This window comes from Hemitrygon akajei, chromosome 20 (assembly GCF_048418815.1).
Source record: "Hemitrygon akajei chromosome 20, sHemAka1.3, whole genome shotgun sequence".
Taxonomy (NCBI): domain Eukaryota; kingdom Metazoa; phylum Chordata; class Chondrichthyes; order Myliobatiformes; family Dasyatidae; genus Hemitrygon; species Hemitrygon akajei.
The window spans coordinates 14,898,800-14,911,975 of record NC_133143.1 but is presented as its reverse complement, the minus strand read 5'-3'; the positions used below and the strand labels follow the sequence as shown (position 1 = coordinate 14,911,975).

Sequence of the window (13,176 nt, the reverse complement as noted above, 5' to 3'; positions counted from 1 at the left end):
AATTCAGTGAAAAAACCCTTATGGGAAAAGGGTTATAAATTTATATTGAGTTATTTTCCCAGCAACATTGATAATTTTTCTGGATGATGAAGAAAGAATTTTTTTTACTGATCATCAGAAAGCGGAGAAATTCGTACAAGAACTCCCTAATATTTGCGAGATGCTATAAAGAATTATAGAAATGAAATGGATTAAAGATGAAGATCGAGATAGGGATTGGATTTGATGGACATTTATGAGCAGAAGAACACAAATATACTTTAACTATATGATAGAATGGGAACAAGAAAAAAGAAAATAATTGACATTAACTTTTTTTTCTCTTCTTCACATATATATATATATTTCTCTTTTTTTTGCGGGGGAGCTGGAGGAGCTTCTGATCGATGGCTGTGGGATTCACTTGCACAATCATGGCGATTGCCATGACCCGTAAAACGGAGGGAGGTAATGTTGTGTTTCTTTTTATTCACAACATTAGTGGGGGGGTACTTTGTTTTTTTTTCTCTATATCAATTATCTTTTTTTTCTTTCTTTTTTTCAGATAGGGATATAAGGGGGGAGGGCCAACATTAATTTTTCACTATTCTAATATTCTATTCATTTTATATAATTCTCTTAAAAATTTAATAAATAAATTTAAAAAATTTAAAGACTAACAGGAACATAAAGATTTTGTACCCTCAAAATTTCACCTTTAAATGACCTCCATTTCTCTATTACATCCTTCCCATAAAACAGATTTTCCCAATTCACTCCTTCTAAATCCTTTCACATCTGCTCAAAGTTAGCCTTTCTCCAATCAAAAATCTCAACCCTGGGTCCAGTCCTATCCTTCTCCATAATTATATTGAAACTAATTGCTTTGTGATCACTGGACCCGAAGTGCTCCCCAACACATACCTCCATTACCTGACCTATTTCATTCCCTAACAGGAGATCCAACGCTGCCCCTTCTCTAGTTGGTACCTCTATGTATTCATTCGTGCCCTTTTAACACATTTGTCTTTGTAAATGTCCTGAATAGTGGGAAGTTCACATCTACAGATGTACTGGGCTGTCCGCACCAGTCTCTGCAGAGTCCTGCGTTTGAGGGAAGTACATTTCCTATAGCCGGCAGTGATGCAACCAGTTAGGATGCTCTCAGTTGTGCCCCTGTAGAAAGTCCTCAGTATTTGTGGGTCCATACCAAACTTCTTCAACCGTCTGAGGTGAAAGGGCCACTGTTGTGGTTTTTTCACTACATAGCCGGTATGTACTGACCACATGAGATCCTTGATGATGTGTCTGCCGAGCTATTTAAAGCTGTTAACACTCTCAGCCCCAGGTCCATTGATGTCAATAGGGGTTAGCCTTTCTCCATTCCTCCTGTGGCCCACAACCAGCTCCTTTGTTTTTGCGACATTGAGAGAGAGGAATAAGAAATGTAGAGGGTATCTGAGGGAGAACATTCTCAAGTAGAAGGTGGTTGGAATCTGGATTCTATTTCATGAGAGGGTGTTGGAGGCAAGGCTGTTGCGAGGTTTGACAAGAATCTAGACAAGCCCCTGAATTGCCAAAGTGTGGCTGGATACAGACCAAGTGCTGGAATGATATAGATGGCAAGTATGAATACAGTGGGCAGAAGAGCTTGTTTCAATGTTGTGGAAAATCAGAGCTCAAAGTAAATTTATTATCAAGGTACCTATATGTCACCATATACTTGAGCTGAGATTCATTTTCTTGCCAGCATTCACAATAAATACAAAGAAACACAACAGATTTAATTTAAAGCATACACAAGTGGGACAACCAACCAATGTGCAAAAATGTGTGTAAAGATAAAAAAAACAAACAAAATAATAATAAATATGCAATAAATATCGAGACCATGAGATGGAGTCCTTGAAAATGAGTCCATCTTTCCTTTCCGACCTGTCTAAAATAGTTTAGATATCAGGATTCTTGGTAGAAGTTGTGGACTTTCATGTTGGCATCGCTGGTCACAGCTCAGCATGAAATGAACCTCCACACCGCCTCTCATACTGCTCAAGGCGTCGTCTTGTTGTATAGTGACATCTAGCGTTCAAACGACAATCTTTGTTGGCTGACGAAAATTGCATTGGGAAATTGCTGAGTTATCGATGAGATTTTTTTTAAAAGGGCTGTATCTATAGTGGGATCATTAGTGTCTTTGGGAACTATCTATGGTGGATGAATGACGAGAGACCGGGGAGGTTCACATCTGACCGCTTAAGTTCAACGGCAAAAATAAATTATTGAAGTAAAACTTTGATTTCAGTTTCAACACTGATTCAGACGAGAACGCCTAGTTTCCCAACCACTTAAAACATCTACCTGCTTCATCTTGTTTCTGCTGAGTTTACTGTACCGGTTGAAAAAATAGAGTTTTCAGAATCCTGATGTAAAGCTTGAGCAATCCAAAAGTAGATCTTTATTAGTTTATTTCCATAAAGACAAATGGAACCAAAGAACAGAAAAAAAAATCTCCGCATTTAGAGAATGATTTGTGTCTGCAGTTTCATGTATGTGTTGGCAAACAGTGGCAGAATTTCAACAAATACGCGGAATTAAGGAAACCGGTCACATTGGACTTGGTTGAAAGAACACGAATCGCGAATGGACTGCCGAAAACGGGTTTTTAAATGTAATCAGCTTAATAGGCGTATTTTGTCACAATCCTTCATTCCACAGGAGATTGCCGATCTTGTTCCTATTTCCTGACGTTACTGGGAACAAGCCAGGTGAGTCTCACCCCATGTACGTATCTCCTGAAGTACACAGCACTGGGCTCCACACCAGGCCACGGGTCAGATGTAAGTCCTGTTGACAAAATAGACACAAGCAAACACCGCGTTCTCAACACATTGAAGCCTGATCACGCCCGACTCGGCGCTTTTATTTTGATTGGAACTGGTGAGATTATTCAATAAAATGCCATCTCTAGACAGTTCTGTTCGGCTATCAAAAGCTGCTTGAACCTTTCCTTGTCCTGATATCTTCTTTGTTTAACTCCGCGTTGAGGTCCGGATTTTCATGCAAGTCTGTGGCTGCACTGCAAGGAGACAGTTTTTTCTTGATTAATCTAATCTGAAAAGACGGGAGCAAAATTTGGCGATTTTCTGACATTCAGTCGCACCTCCAGTTTACTCAATCAACGCAGAACTTCCCGCGCCCAACGTTTTCCCCTCCCCCCACCCCCTTTCAGATGTTGTGGCTTGTAGAATCAACGTCACTTAAAATCAGAATCACCAGATCTGCGGTTGAAGTGAGACACGCCAGGGGCTTTGTACGGATTAGTAGGATTGCAAGATTAGATCGTCAACTATTGAGAAAGGTCAAATGTCACCAGTGGAGTTCAATAGTATCCTTCGACAGCCACATCGAGTGTAAGAACATAATATAATAGAAATAGAATCAAGAACGGGCAATTTGGCCCCTTAGCCCCAACCTCATTTAATGAGACGATGACTGGTCTTAATTGAAGACCCTCAATAATTGATCTGTTACTCTTAGACTTCTCCACGGACCAACGTCCGTCTCAGCCGCGAGTTTATTTAATGACTCGGCTCTTGATATCTTAAGGATCTTAATTCGCAAGTGAGATCGTTCCCTGGTGTTGTAAACAACCAATTCCCATATTTAAATACAAGAGATTCTGCAGGTGCTGGAAATCCACAGCAAAACACACAAACTGCTGGAGGAAAGCAGCAGATCAGGCAGCTTCTGTGGAAGGCAATAAGCAGTCGATGTTTCGGGCTGAAACATCTCAACCCGAAACCTCGACTGTTTATTGCCTTCCACAGATACTGTCTGAACTGCTGAGTTCATCCAGCATTTTGTATATGTTGCTCTTCCTACATTTGTTTTTAGGTTTCAATGCTACAATCCGTTTTGACCAACAGTTCGTCAACTCTTCCTACAAAGTTCAACAAAAATTTCAAAGTCGCAATCCTCTATGACGAACTGTATGAGCTTCAGAGTTCCGGACTGGGACTGTCTACCAGTTGGTTGGTGGAGAAATAGTTGTGTCCCATGCCAGCGACCGAGAGGTAGTAGGGTCTAAAGTGAACAGGTTGTCCATGTGCCCTCGGAGTTTACAACTCCAGCACACTTGCGAGCGAAAGCTTTTGATTGGTTCCTGGACCTTCGCCGAAGCGCGCGTGCCGTATTATTCAGTGGAGTCCCCCAAGAAGAACGCACAGAGAGGGCAAGGAAAAGAATGCTGGCCTCGCCCAGTCTGTGGAGGGGTTTATTTTGTAGGCAGCGTGCTGCTTATCAGAGCATGCAGTTCCTTTGGGTGACTAATAACATTGTCTTGGGATAAAAGCACATTGAGCTGTTTACAGGCGAGGACGGAATATATAAAAGGACTGCTCTGCTGTGTGGCAGTACAGAGAGCAGCGTGGCCGAGGTAAAACACACAGCTCTTCTCAACTGCGCTCGGGACTGATAACTAACCTCAGCTCACAGCTCTGTGCATTCAATCTTGAACTGTAGAGGGGTACTCTTTAATATCCTAAAGTAAAGGACGAGAAAAACTGCCCACCTTGAAGATCTTGTTTTAATTTCGAACATGGCGTTTAACGTATTACTTTCCCTGCTAACACTGGTGTCGGGACTACCCTTTGCAACAGGTATGTCAAAATCCCTCCAGAACTTTCTGTTGTTTTTCACGATATAATCTACTAAAAGTAGTTATCTGTTAATTTAACCAATGGCCAAAAATAATAAATAAAATGACCGCCGTGGGAATTAGCCCATCAACTGGGTTAAGCATCTTTAAATTAAACACAGATTGAACCATGTATAGATTTCTCTTCATGGCAATTAAAGTGTGGGTTAGTTTTATTTTATAGTGTTGTTAACCTCGTCGTCTATATTGCGACTTTCAGATTCAATTTCAAATGTTAAATATTTTAATTAAAAATAAAACGCGTAAATCAATTTTAATCCAGAATACAGGAATTCGGATAAAGCGCATTGTCCATGACCCAGCTCAGAATTTACTGCTGTGTCCCCGTGCAAAGATTTTCTTAATTTCAGGAGGACGCGGACGAGGAATCTTGCACACCTGATGACGAAGGCTGTTGAAAATACCTGACTTTGAAAAGAGCTGAGGTGGCTGGAGATTTTGAATAGGGTTGGAACTGAAGATATATAAAAGCCAGCAATGGCGTGTGTTGCCACAGACCCGTGCAGGAGCTCAGCAGGTGTGCTGAGACGCAATTGGGACTGGGCAACACGCACTGACTGGTATGCTTTCAGGGCGAAGTGCAATGCTCGGCACACCGCGGTTAGATGGGAATTTTCTCAAATGTAACGGTGGTTTTGAGTGAGTTCCGTCACTCGCACACTTGACATGGGTTGAGTCCAGAGACCACACTGTCGCTGGTGATGACTAGTGACGGGGATTGTACCCTCCCTGGAAACTACCAATATCTAAAGGCGGCACTATCTCGGGAGATGACCAGTGTCCAGGGATCGCACGGTCCCGGTGACGACTAATGTCCAGACACCCCAGTGTTCGGGATCAACACTGTCCCGACCGAGTCATCTTCTCGTCTTTTAAAAAAAAATAAAACCAGCGCACAAAGATAACTCGTGGCAAACATTTGTAGCCAAGACTCGTTGATGTACTTTAGCAGATTTTGATCAATAATGTACCCGAGAAACTCGGCATGGGTTCTAAAATTGTGTATATGTGTCTTGCAGGGTCCCCGCTATCGGAAGGTGTAGTGACTTTTTCTCCCATCTCCACCATCGGCCGGACTTCACCTATCCCCCGACGGCTCTTCCGTTCCAAGCGCTGTTCTTGCTCATCTCTCTTGGACAAAGAATGCATCTACTTCTGTCATTTGGACGTCATTTGGATTAACACTCCCGAGTACGTACACTCCCAAGTGCCATGGGGGAAAAACCGGAGCACCCGGCGGAAACCCACGCGGACGGGGGTTGGGGGAGGGGGTGGAGGAGAAAGTAAACTCCTTACGAATAACGGCGGGAATTGAACACCGATCGAACATCGCTGGCTCTATAAAGATACAGCGCTGATCGCTGGCGCTTCCGTGCCACCACCCGCTGATTGTTCTATCATTCTTAGTAGGGAGAGTACGCTGTTCGTTGAATGTTCAGATTCAACCTGTTTCCCCAAATCTGCCCCAGCTTTGAATATATTCAATCACCGCTCACTCCCCAGCACCAATATCACACGTCTTTGGGGTATTAGAATTCCAAACAGCCTCATACCTGGATGACAGGTACCTTACCTGAGAATGTGTCCCAGCTTTACATTCTTCCCCAGAAGAATCAGCTTTTAGCTGAGATCAGCCAGTCATGATTTTGACAGTGTGCTGGTGCCCAAGACAGCCCGCAAAACGCTCTCACTGTGAACTTCCCAGTGTTATTCTGCAGTGTATTACTCGGCAAGGCACGTTATGGGGCCTGAATGTAAATGTTTCTTTTGTGTGAAGAGACCCACCTTCATCGACAGACTGTGGTCATTCTAAATGCTCATCTAAAATAGTGCTTTGCTGAAAAAATATTCTTGTTATTTATTATTATCTAAAGTACCCTGAGGTACAGTGAAAATCTCTTATTTCCATTAGCGTTGTTGGTAGGTCTGCAGTTTAGGGTACAGATTGGTGTAAGTACTTCTATGCTAGAAATAAATTCTGTATATGTTTTAGATGCATGCCATCTTCCCCTGGCCGTGAGTTAAGCTCATCTCGTTCAACAACATGAAGTTTAAAAGTGGCTGTGAACCTCCTTAATAGGTTCATAGAGATGGCTGCATTTACTGAAACCAAGTGGACTTTAGAAAAGAGAACACAGAATAGTTGGCACAGTACATGCCACTTAGGCTGCAATGTTGTGCTGACCCTTTAACATATTCCAAGATTAATTTAACACTTCCTTCCCAAATAGCCCTCCACTTTTCTTTTACCCATGTGCCTATCTAAGAGTCTTTTAAGTATCCCACCATCTCTGCATGTTCCAAGCACCCACTGCTCTCTGTGTAAAGAACCTACCTCTGACATCTCCCCTATACTTTCCTCCTTCCTTAAAGTCATGTCCCTTCTTTCTTTTACCCTTCAGGCAGATTGTTCCCTATGGACTCTACAGTTCTCGGGTCAAGCGGTCTGCAAAGCACAGCTTGGTAGAAATGGTAAGATCAAGGACAAGATGTGAGTGCAGCAGTCAAGAGGATGGTGTATGTCAGCAGTTCTGTGAAGATGGCCCGCAGGTAGCCAGGTAAGGGTACGCTTTACAGCGCTTAACTCTCACAGAACCATGCATGATTATTCATCATTGATAAATAGTAAGTAGTGCGTTTATTATTTGGGTTTGAAGATTTGAGCATTTTGAACAGGGTGGAGAGGTTTTTAAGAATGTTTGGTGGAACTGCCCAAAAGGCATGAAAATCCACCCTGTTTAACTTCTCTCTCTGGCTGTTATATAATGTCAATCATATAATTGCATCGATGTTTGGTGGAAGTAATCATTCCGCAATTTAGCACACCTATATAAACCACAATGGAAACATATTCACTTAAATATATTATCTTAAACCCTTTTTTCAATACATCATGCTCAACTTTCAATTATGTATCAGAACTTACTCTACTGTGAACTGTGGATGCAGACAATCTGAATTAAAATTTGAAAACACTGGAAGTTGGAAAACACGTGAAACTTATCTGCAGGTGTAAAAGGGGTTAATATTTCAGGTCAATGACCTTTCGTGATTTCTTCTGAACTATCAAAAAATACCAACATGGAGTGAACCGTTGGTCAGGGCAGAGCATGTGAGCAATCATAACCTGTTTATTGTTCAGCAATAAAGTCAATTTATTCAACAGCTATCTTTTATAGGAAAAAAAAAGCCACCAGAGGTTCTCCCATTGAAAGAGTAAAATGCATTAAGTGAAAGATAGTTAAATATAAATCATGTCCATAAGATCATTCCCTAGACTCCACCTAATCAGAAATCTGTACTGGGAACAAACTGCCGCTGTAAGAATAGATGGAGAAGTGAGTCAGTTTACGAAAATCAAGAGAAGCATTAGACAAAGGTGTGTTTTCTCCCCTGATTTGTTTAATGTGTACAGTGAAACAATATTACAAAAAATAAGAGACATCTTGGGAATCAAAGTTGGCAGTGAAAACATCAATACTTTCAGATATGCTGATGGCTGTCATAAGTTGGGTGTTGAATCAGGACCCAACTGCAGGACACAGACACTGGAGTCCCGGAAACAGGACAATACGGAACCCAAGGATGGGATGGGATGCAGTCTAGGTAGGGGAAGCAGGACCAGGACGAGGGACTGGGAACAAAGAGCCTGGGGTGGACTCCGAGCCCGAGACTGGACAAGGACCCAGAACCTGGGTCTTGCCTCAGGCTTGGATCCCCAAACCCAGGCGAGGACGTGACAAGGCTTGGCTAGGGACTTGGGGTCTGGAGGCTGCAGGCTGCAGGCTCGGGTCGAGGCTGGAGGCTGCAGGCTTGGGTCATGGCTTTACATCAACTGTACATCAATATAGAGCTGTGACTTGTCCTCCAACAAGCCAGGACTCATCTATAACTCCACACCAAGGTGGGGCAGGACCATCCGTCAGGTTTTGGCAGAACGGCCTGACCTACCTGACAGAGGCAGACAAGACCAGATTCCCCCACAGGGCAACAGCAGAACAGCCTGACTTACCCCACAGAGGCAAGGACAAGACAAGACAGATCCCCCCCACAGGGCAATGGCAGAACAGCCGGACTTACTCCACAGGGGCGAGGACAGGAAGAGACAAACACAAAGGAACAACGGACCATTCCACCTCTGCATCAGGGTAGCTCCGAGTAGCTGTTACAGCCAGCAGCCTTGGCTGGCTACAGAAGCAACCAGATCCCTACCTAGCTCGGAGTGGCTGACAGCCACCCAGCTGGCCCGGGAAACAGCTGAATCCATACCACAATGACCACTCCGACTACTACCAGCAAGTCTCCCAGAAGCCATGGTTCTCCAACACAGCCTCAAGGATGGCAAGAGCCCATTCTAGCCTTCCACCAGCCATGAGTATCTTAGCAAGACAACCCCCAACCACACTCAATACCAGGGTCACTTATATTCCCAGTTCCAATATGAGCCTCAGGTGTTTCTAGTTAAGTCCAACCGCAGCAAGGGACCACCAGAAAACCCGGAGTCCGGAGTCTGCAGACCGGACCACGTACTTCGGACTGAACCACCACAATGGCACTGTGTTAATTGCAAGTACGGAGGAAGAACTACAAAGCTTAATTGATATAGTTGTTGAAGAATGCGCAAAAATAGGTTTATCTATCAATTGCAAAAAGACATCTTGAATCAGATCTCTAAAATGTACATCTTCCAGCAATGAATATTTTTGCATCATTGCTGTGAATTACCGTCCCCAGCACTCATTTTGTCCAAGCAAATTTTTGATTTTTTTTAGACACTGGAGAGGCAAGATACATTTAGAATTAAGATCAGGCAATCTGAGTGAAAGCTTATTTCAAATTATTCAAAGTGTTCGGAAAACAAAGTATACCACCAGTGACTGTTGTTTTAGAAAAATAGAAAACCTACAGCACAACACAGGCTCTTTGGCTGCAAAGTTGTGCCGAACATGTCCCTACCTTAGAAATTACTAGGGCATTTGCACAGGAAGTTACTTCTTACCAATCCATATCAAACATAGCTCTTGCATTAATTTCACTTTCTGCCTCTTAATTTCTACCTTTAACTTTCCAACCCTCAATTTGTGACCCTCACTTCCCATCTTGAATTTATAACCTTTACTTACAGCCCCTAACTTTCTGCTCTTCATTTGCTCCCCTCAGTTTCCAGCCCTCCATCCATAACTCCTACTTTCTGTAGGACAGACTAGAATTAGGTGCTGAGAACAGTAAATCTAAATGGAAAAGCTACTCTCAAGAGGAACTATCAAAGGAAGACTGCTGATGGCTCTATGGATATTAGAATAATCTCTGTGTTCTATAATTCTTTAAAGGGCTGTGATCTTATTTGTTACATGTGATGCTAGATCAACTGTATGAAAATTTCATTGTGAAGTTAAATTACAACTGATTATAATTTGCAGGTTTCAAATTAAGTTGTCCATACAAGAGACAAAATCAGAAAGAATGATCCAAAACAAACAGGACTGTGCACACCTGGCTTCTGTGCAAATATATGACAGTAAATAAATAATGAAATGATTTTACAACAGAATCACCTTAAACTAAAAAGGGCAAATTGAAAATGTCATGAAAAATAATAGCCAGATTAATTCCTTGCCTACTTTGAGGTCTGAAATCTTCAAAATAGTTTTAAAATCCAAATTGTTTATTTGAAAGTTTAAATAGTTTAGGTTTTAAATTAGGAGTGTATGATTAGATCATTTAGAGTTATACAGCCCTTTGGTTTAATTTATCCCATGCCAACCAAGGTGCCCACCTGAGCTTGTCCCATTTGCCCACATTTGTCCCATAACACTGTTTTTCCTATCCATTTATGTCTTTAAATGTCATGATTGTACCTGCCTCAATCTCTTTCTCTGATAACTTGTTCCATATACAGTATGTACCACCATCTGCATGAAGAGGTTGCCCTTCAGGCCTCTTTCACCTCTCTCCTTAACCTACATCCTCTCATTTTTTGTTTCTCTTTCTCATGAAAAAGACAGTACATTCACTCTGTTCTTGCCTGAATCCACCCTATCTTTGTCAAATTTACTCATATATTTCCATGTGAGAGAACTTTTTTTCAGAAGTGAAATTAATATGAACACAAATAAATATGAAATAGTTAACAAATAAACATCTTGTGCAACTGTCCCAATAAATCTGTTAGCATGAATTATATTCATGTTATTAATGCTTTGATTTTTAAGGTTGAAGCCTGGCAGCAGCAAGCATTTACCTACATCGACAAAATGGATAAACAGAATGAGGAAAGCAAGAAAAGAAGACAAGAATATACCATTTTCTATGGGTGGCTCTGTGACCCACTGCAGGGACTGCAAACGTTGACAGGCTGTTAGTTAACAGAGGGAAAGAAAACAGCACGTGTTGGCTGCTACCACAGAACAGATTACTATTCTGTTCTGGCAAGGGACGAGGGATTTACACTTCATTGAGGAGCTTGTCAAAACTGGTGGAGTCTGAGCTGTAGCCTGGCCTTATATAAAAAAAAAGTACTGAACAGCAGATTGGGAACTATAGCATGGCATTTTCAAAATGAAGCAAGCTTGATTTAAAGTAAGCTATGATGGACAGTTCAGAAATTGACATTCCTAAACTGCAGCCTAGGTTTATACCTACCAAAGGAGACTGAAGTTCATGAAGAGATTCTCTTTTGTAAAAAGTTAAAAACAAATATCAACGAAGAATCAATCTATGATGATCTCAAAATGTATTCCAATTAAGAACATGATTTCTTCTGCAACAGATGGAGCACCATATATGACAGGTCACCATACTGGTTTAGTGACATTTATAAAAAAGAAATTCCAAGTCTGTTTACAATCAGTTGTATAATTCATCGTAAACATCTCATAGTGAAAAATTCAGCTAGCGACTTTTTTCAAGCATGACTCTTGTAATATACGCTGTCCACAAAATTAAAGCTCATCTATTAAATAGCAGAATATTCCACCAGTTATGCCAAGATAATGAAGTGTTTGAATGCTTGCTTCTTCACACTGAAGTGCATTGGCTGTCAAAAGGCTGCTGCTTATAATGTTTCTTTGATCTTTTTAACACTGTGATTGAATTTTTGGTCAAATTCAACAAGAGCTTGGGAAACAAGATTGAACTTCTACGTGGTTATGTGGCATACCTAGCTGATTTGAATGACAAGATGAACATTCTAAATATGAAACTCCAGGATGAGAATTTCAATTTAATGCAGGCAAAAAGTGCAGTGTCCACTTTTATCAGAAAATTAGAAATACATAAGCAAAACATTGGGAGAAGAATGTTCTCACAGTTCCCTGCATGGAAAGTATGGCACTCTCTTTCACAGATGGTGATTTGCAAGAGTACTGCTTACACCTGCAGTTACTGAAGAAGGATTTCCAGAACGAATTCAAGGAATTGAATAATCTGGAAATTCTGTACTGCATAATTAACCCATTTCTATGCAAGGTGGAGAGCTTGCAAGAAGAAATTATCAAAACTCAGAATGATGAAGAAGCAAAAATGCTTTTTAAAAATGTCAGCTCTTGTGGCTATACTGTCATATGAAGTTTCTTAGTATTTAGAGAGGAGCCAAACTGCTCTTCAGTGCATTTCCATCCTCCTAACTTGTTGAAAGAAGCTTCAGTGCAGTGAACCACATACTCACAAAAAACAGAAACTGCTTGGACATTGTTACGCGCAGGGACTTTTACGGCTTTTGCTGTCACAACTTGAACCAGATATTTTGAATAATTGAAGTTAGCATCCAACAACCACTCAAAATAATTTCCTGCTCGGAATCAATAAAGTGCTTATTATTATTATTATTATTATTATTATTATTATTATTATTATTATTTCAAATCTTGCTAAAAACCATCAAGCTCAAGGATCACATTGAAGCTGCTGTACAGTGCACAGGTACTTTGTAAGCTAGGTTTAAAGACAAATAAAAATAAAAGCAGAATCATTTTTCTCATGTTAGCATATGGCAGACATGTTTTTACACTACAGGGATGCCAGAAAATATGTTGCATCTAAGAGGGGTGTTGACAAGTATGAAAGTGCTTCAGGGGGGCATTGGGCTGAGAAAAGACTGGGAAACATTGCATTACAGTAACGCAAAGTATGCACTTTGTACTAGAATTTAAAATTAAATCCTTTCACTGTTAGTTTGCTACTGTACACATTCAGCCTGTCTCCACCGTATTACCCAACATTTCTATCTTACTTCTCATGCTCAGGAAATTGGTCCAAAGTAGGAGCATTAGAACAAACAGCAAATAGAAAAGAAAAAATTTAAGGATAAAATCATGAAGTCTGCAGCACAGAAACAGGCCTCTCAGTCCACCAAATCCATGCTAAATGTTAGTCAGTGGGGCAGCTGATCACAGGGACAGAGACCTGGTTTCAGCTGTTGTCATGATGACTTTGCATGATCGCTCTGTGACCATGTGTGTTTTTTCAATGTACTCTGGTTT

The 13,176-nt window shown here is 41.2% G+C and overlaps 1 protein-coding gene across 1 annotated transcript; it reads left to right on the top strand.

Annotated features, from left to right (window-relative positions):
* The first annotated feature begins 4,098 nt into the window (after nucleotides 1-4,098).
* On the top strand, nucleotides 4,099-12,525 carry edn1 (endothelin 1). Its single transcript, XM_073023905.1, has 4 exons — nucleotides 4,099-4,637; nucleotides 5,716-5,887; nucleotides 7,099-7,254; nucleotides 10,909-12,525. The coding sequence occupies exons 1-4, from the start codon at nucleotides 4,577-4,579 to the stop codon at nucleotides 11,045-11,047; spliced, it is 528 nt and encodes a 175-aa protein (XP_072880006.1). The 5' UTR covers nucleotides 4,099-4,576; the 3' UTR covers nucleotides 11,048-12,525.
* The last annotated feature ends 651 nt before the right edge of the window (nucleotides 12,526-13,176 follow it).

What these genes read in the sequence shown, in the direction of transcription:
- edn1 (XM_073023905.1), top strand. Translation starts at nt 4,577, where the DNA reads ATGGCGTTTAACGTATTACTTTCCCTGCTAACACTGGTGTCGGGACTA. An exon ending in ATTTGGATTAACACTCCCGA is followed by an intron (nt 5,888 to 7,098) that starts GTACGTACACTC and finishes TTTACCCTTCAG; the next exon opens with GCAGATTGTTCCCTATGGAC. An exon ending in GATGGCCCGCAGGTAGCCAG is followed by an intron (nt 7,255 to 10,908) that starts GTAAGGGTACGC and finishes TTGATTTTTAAG; the next exon opens with GTTGAAGCCTGGCAGCAGCA.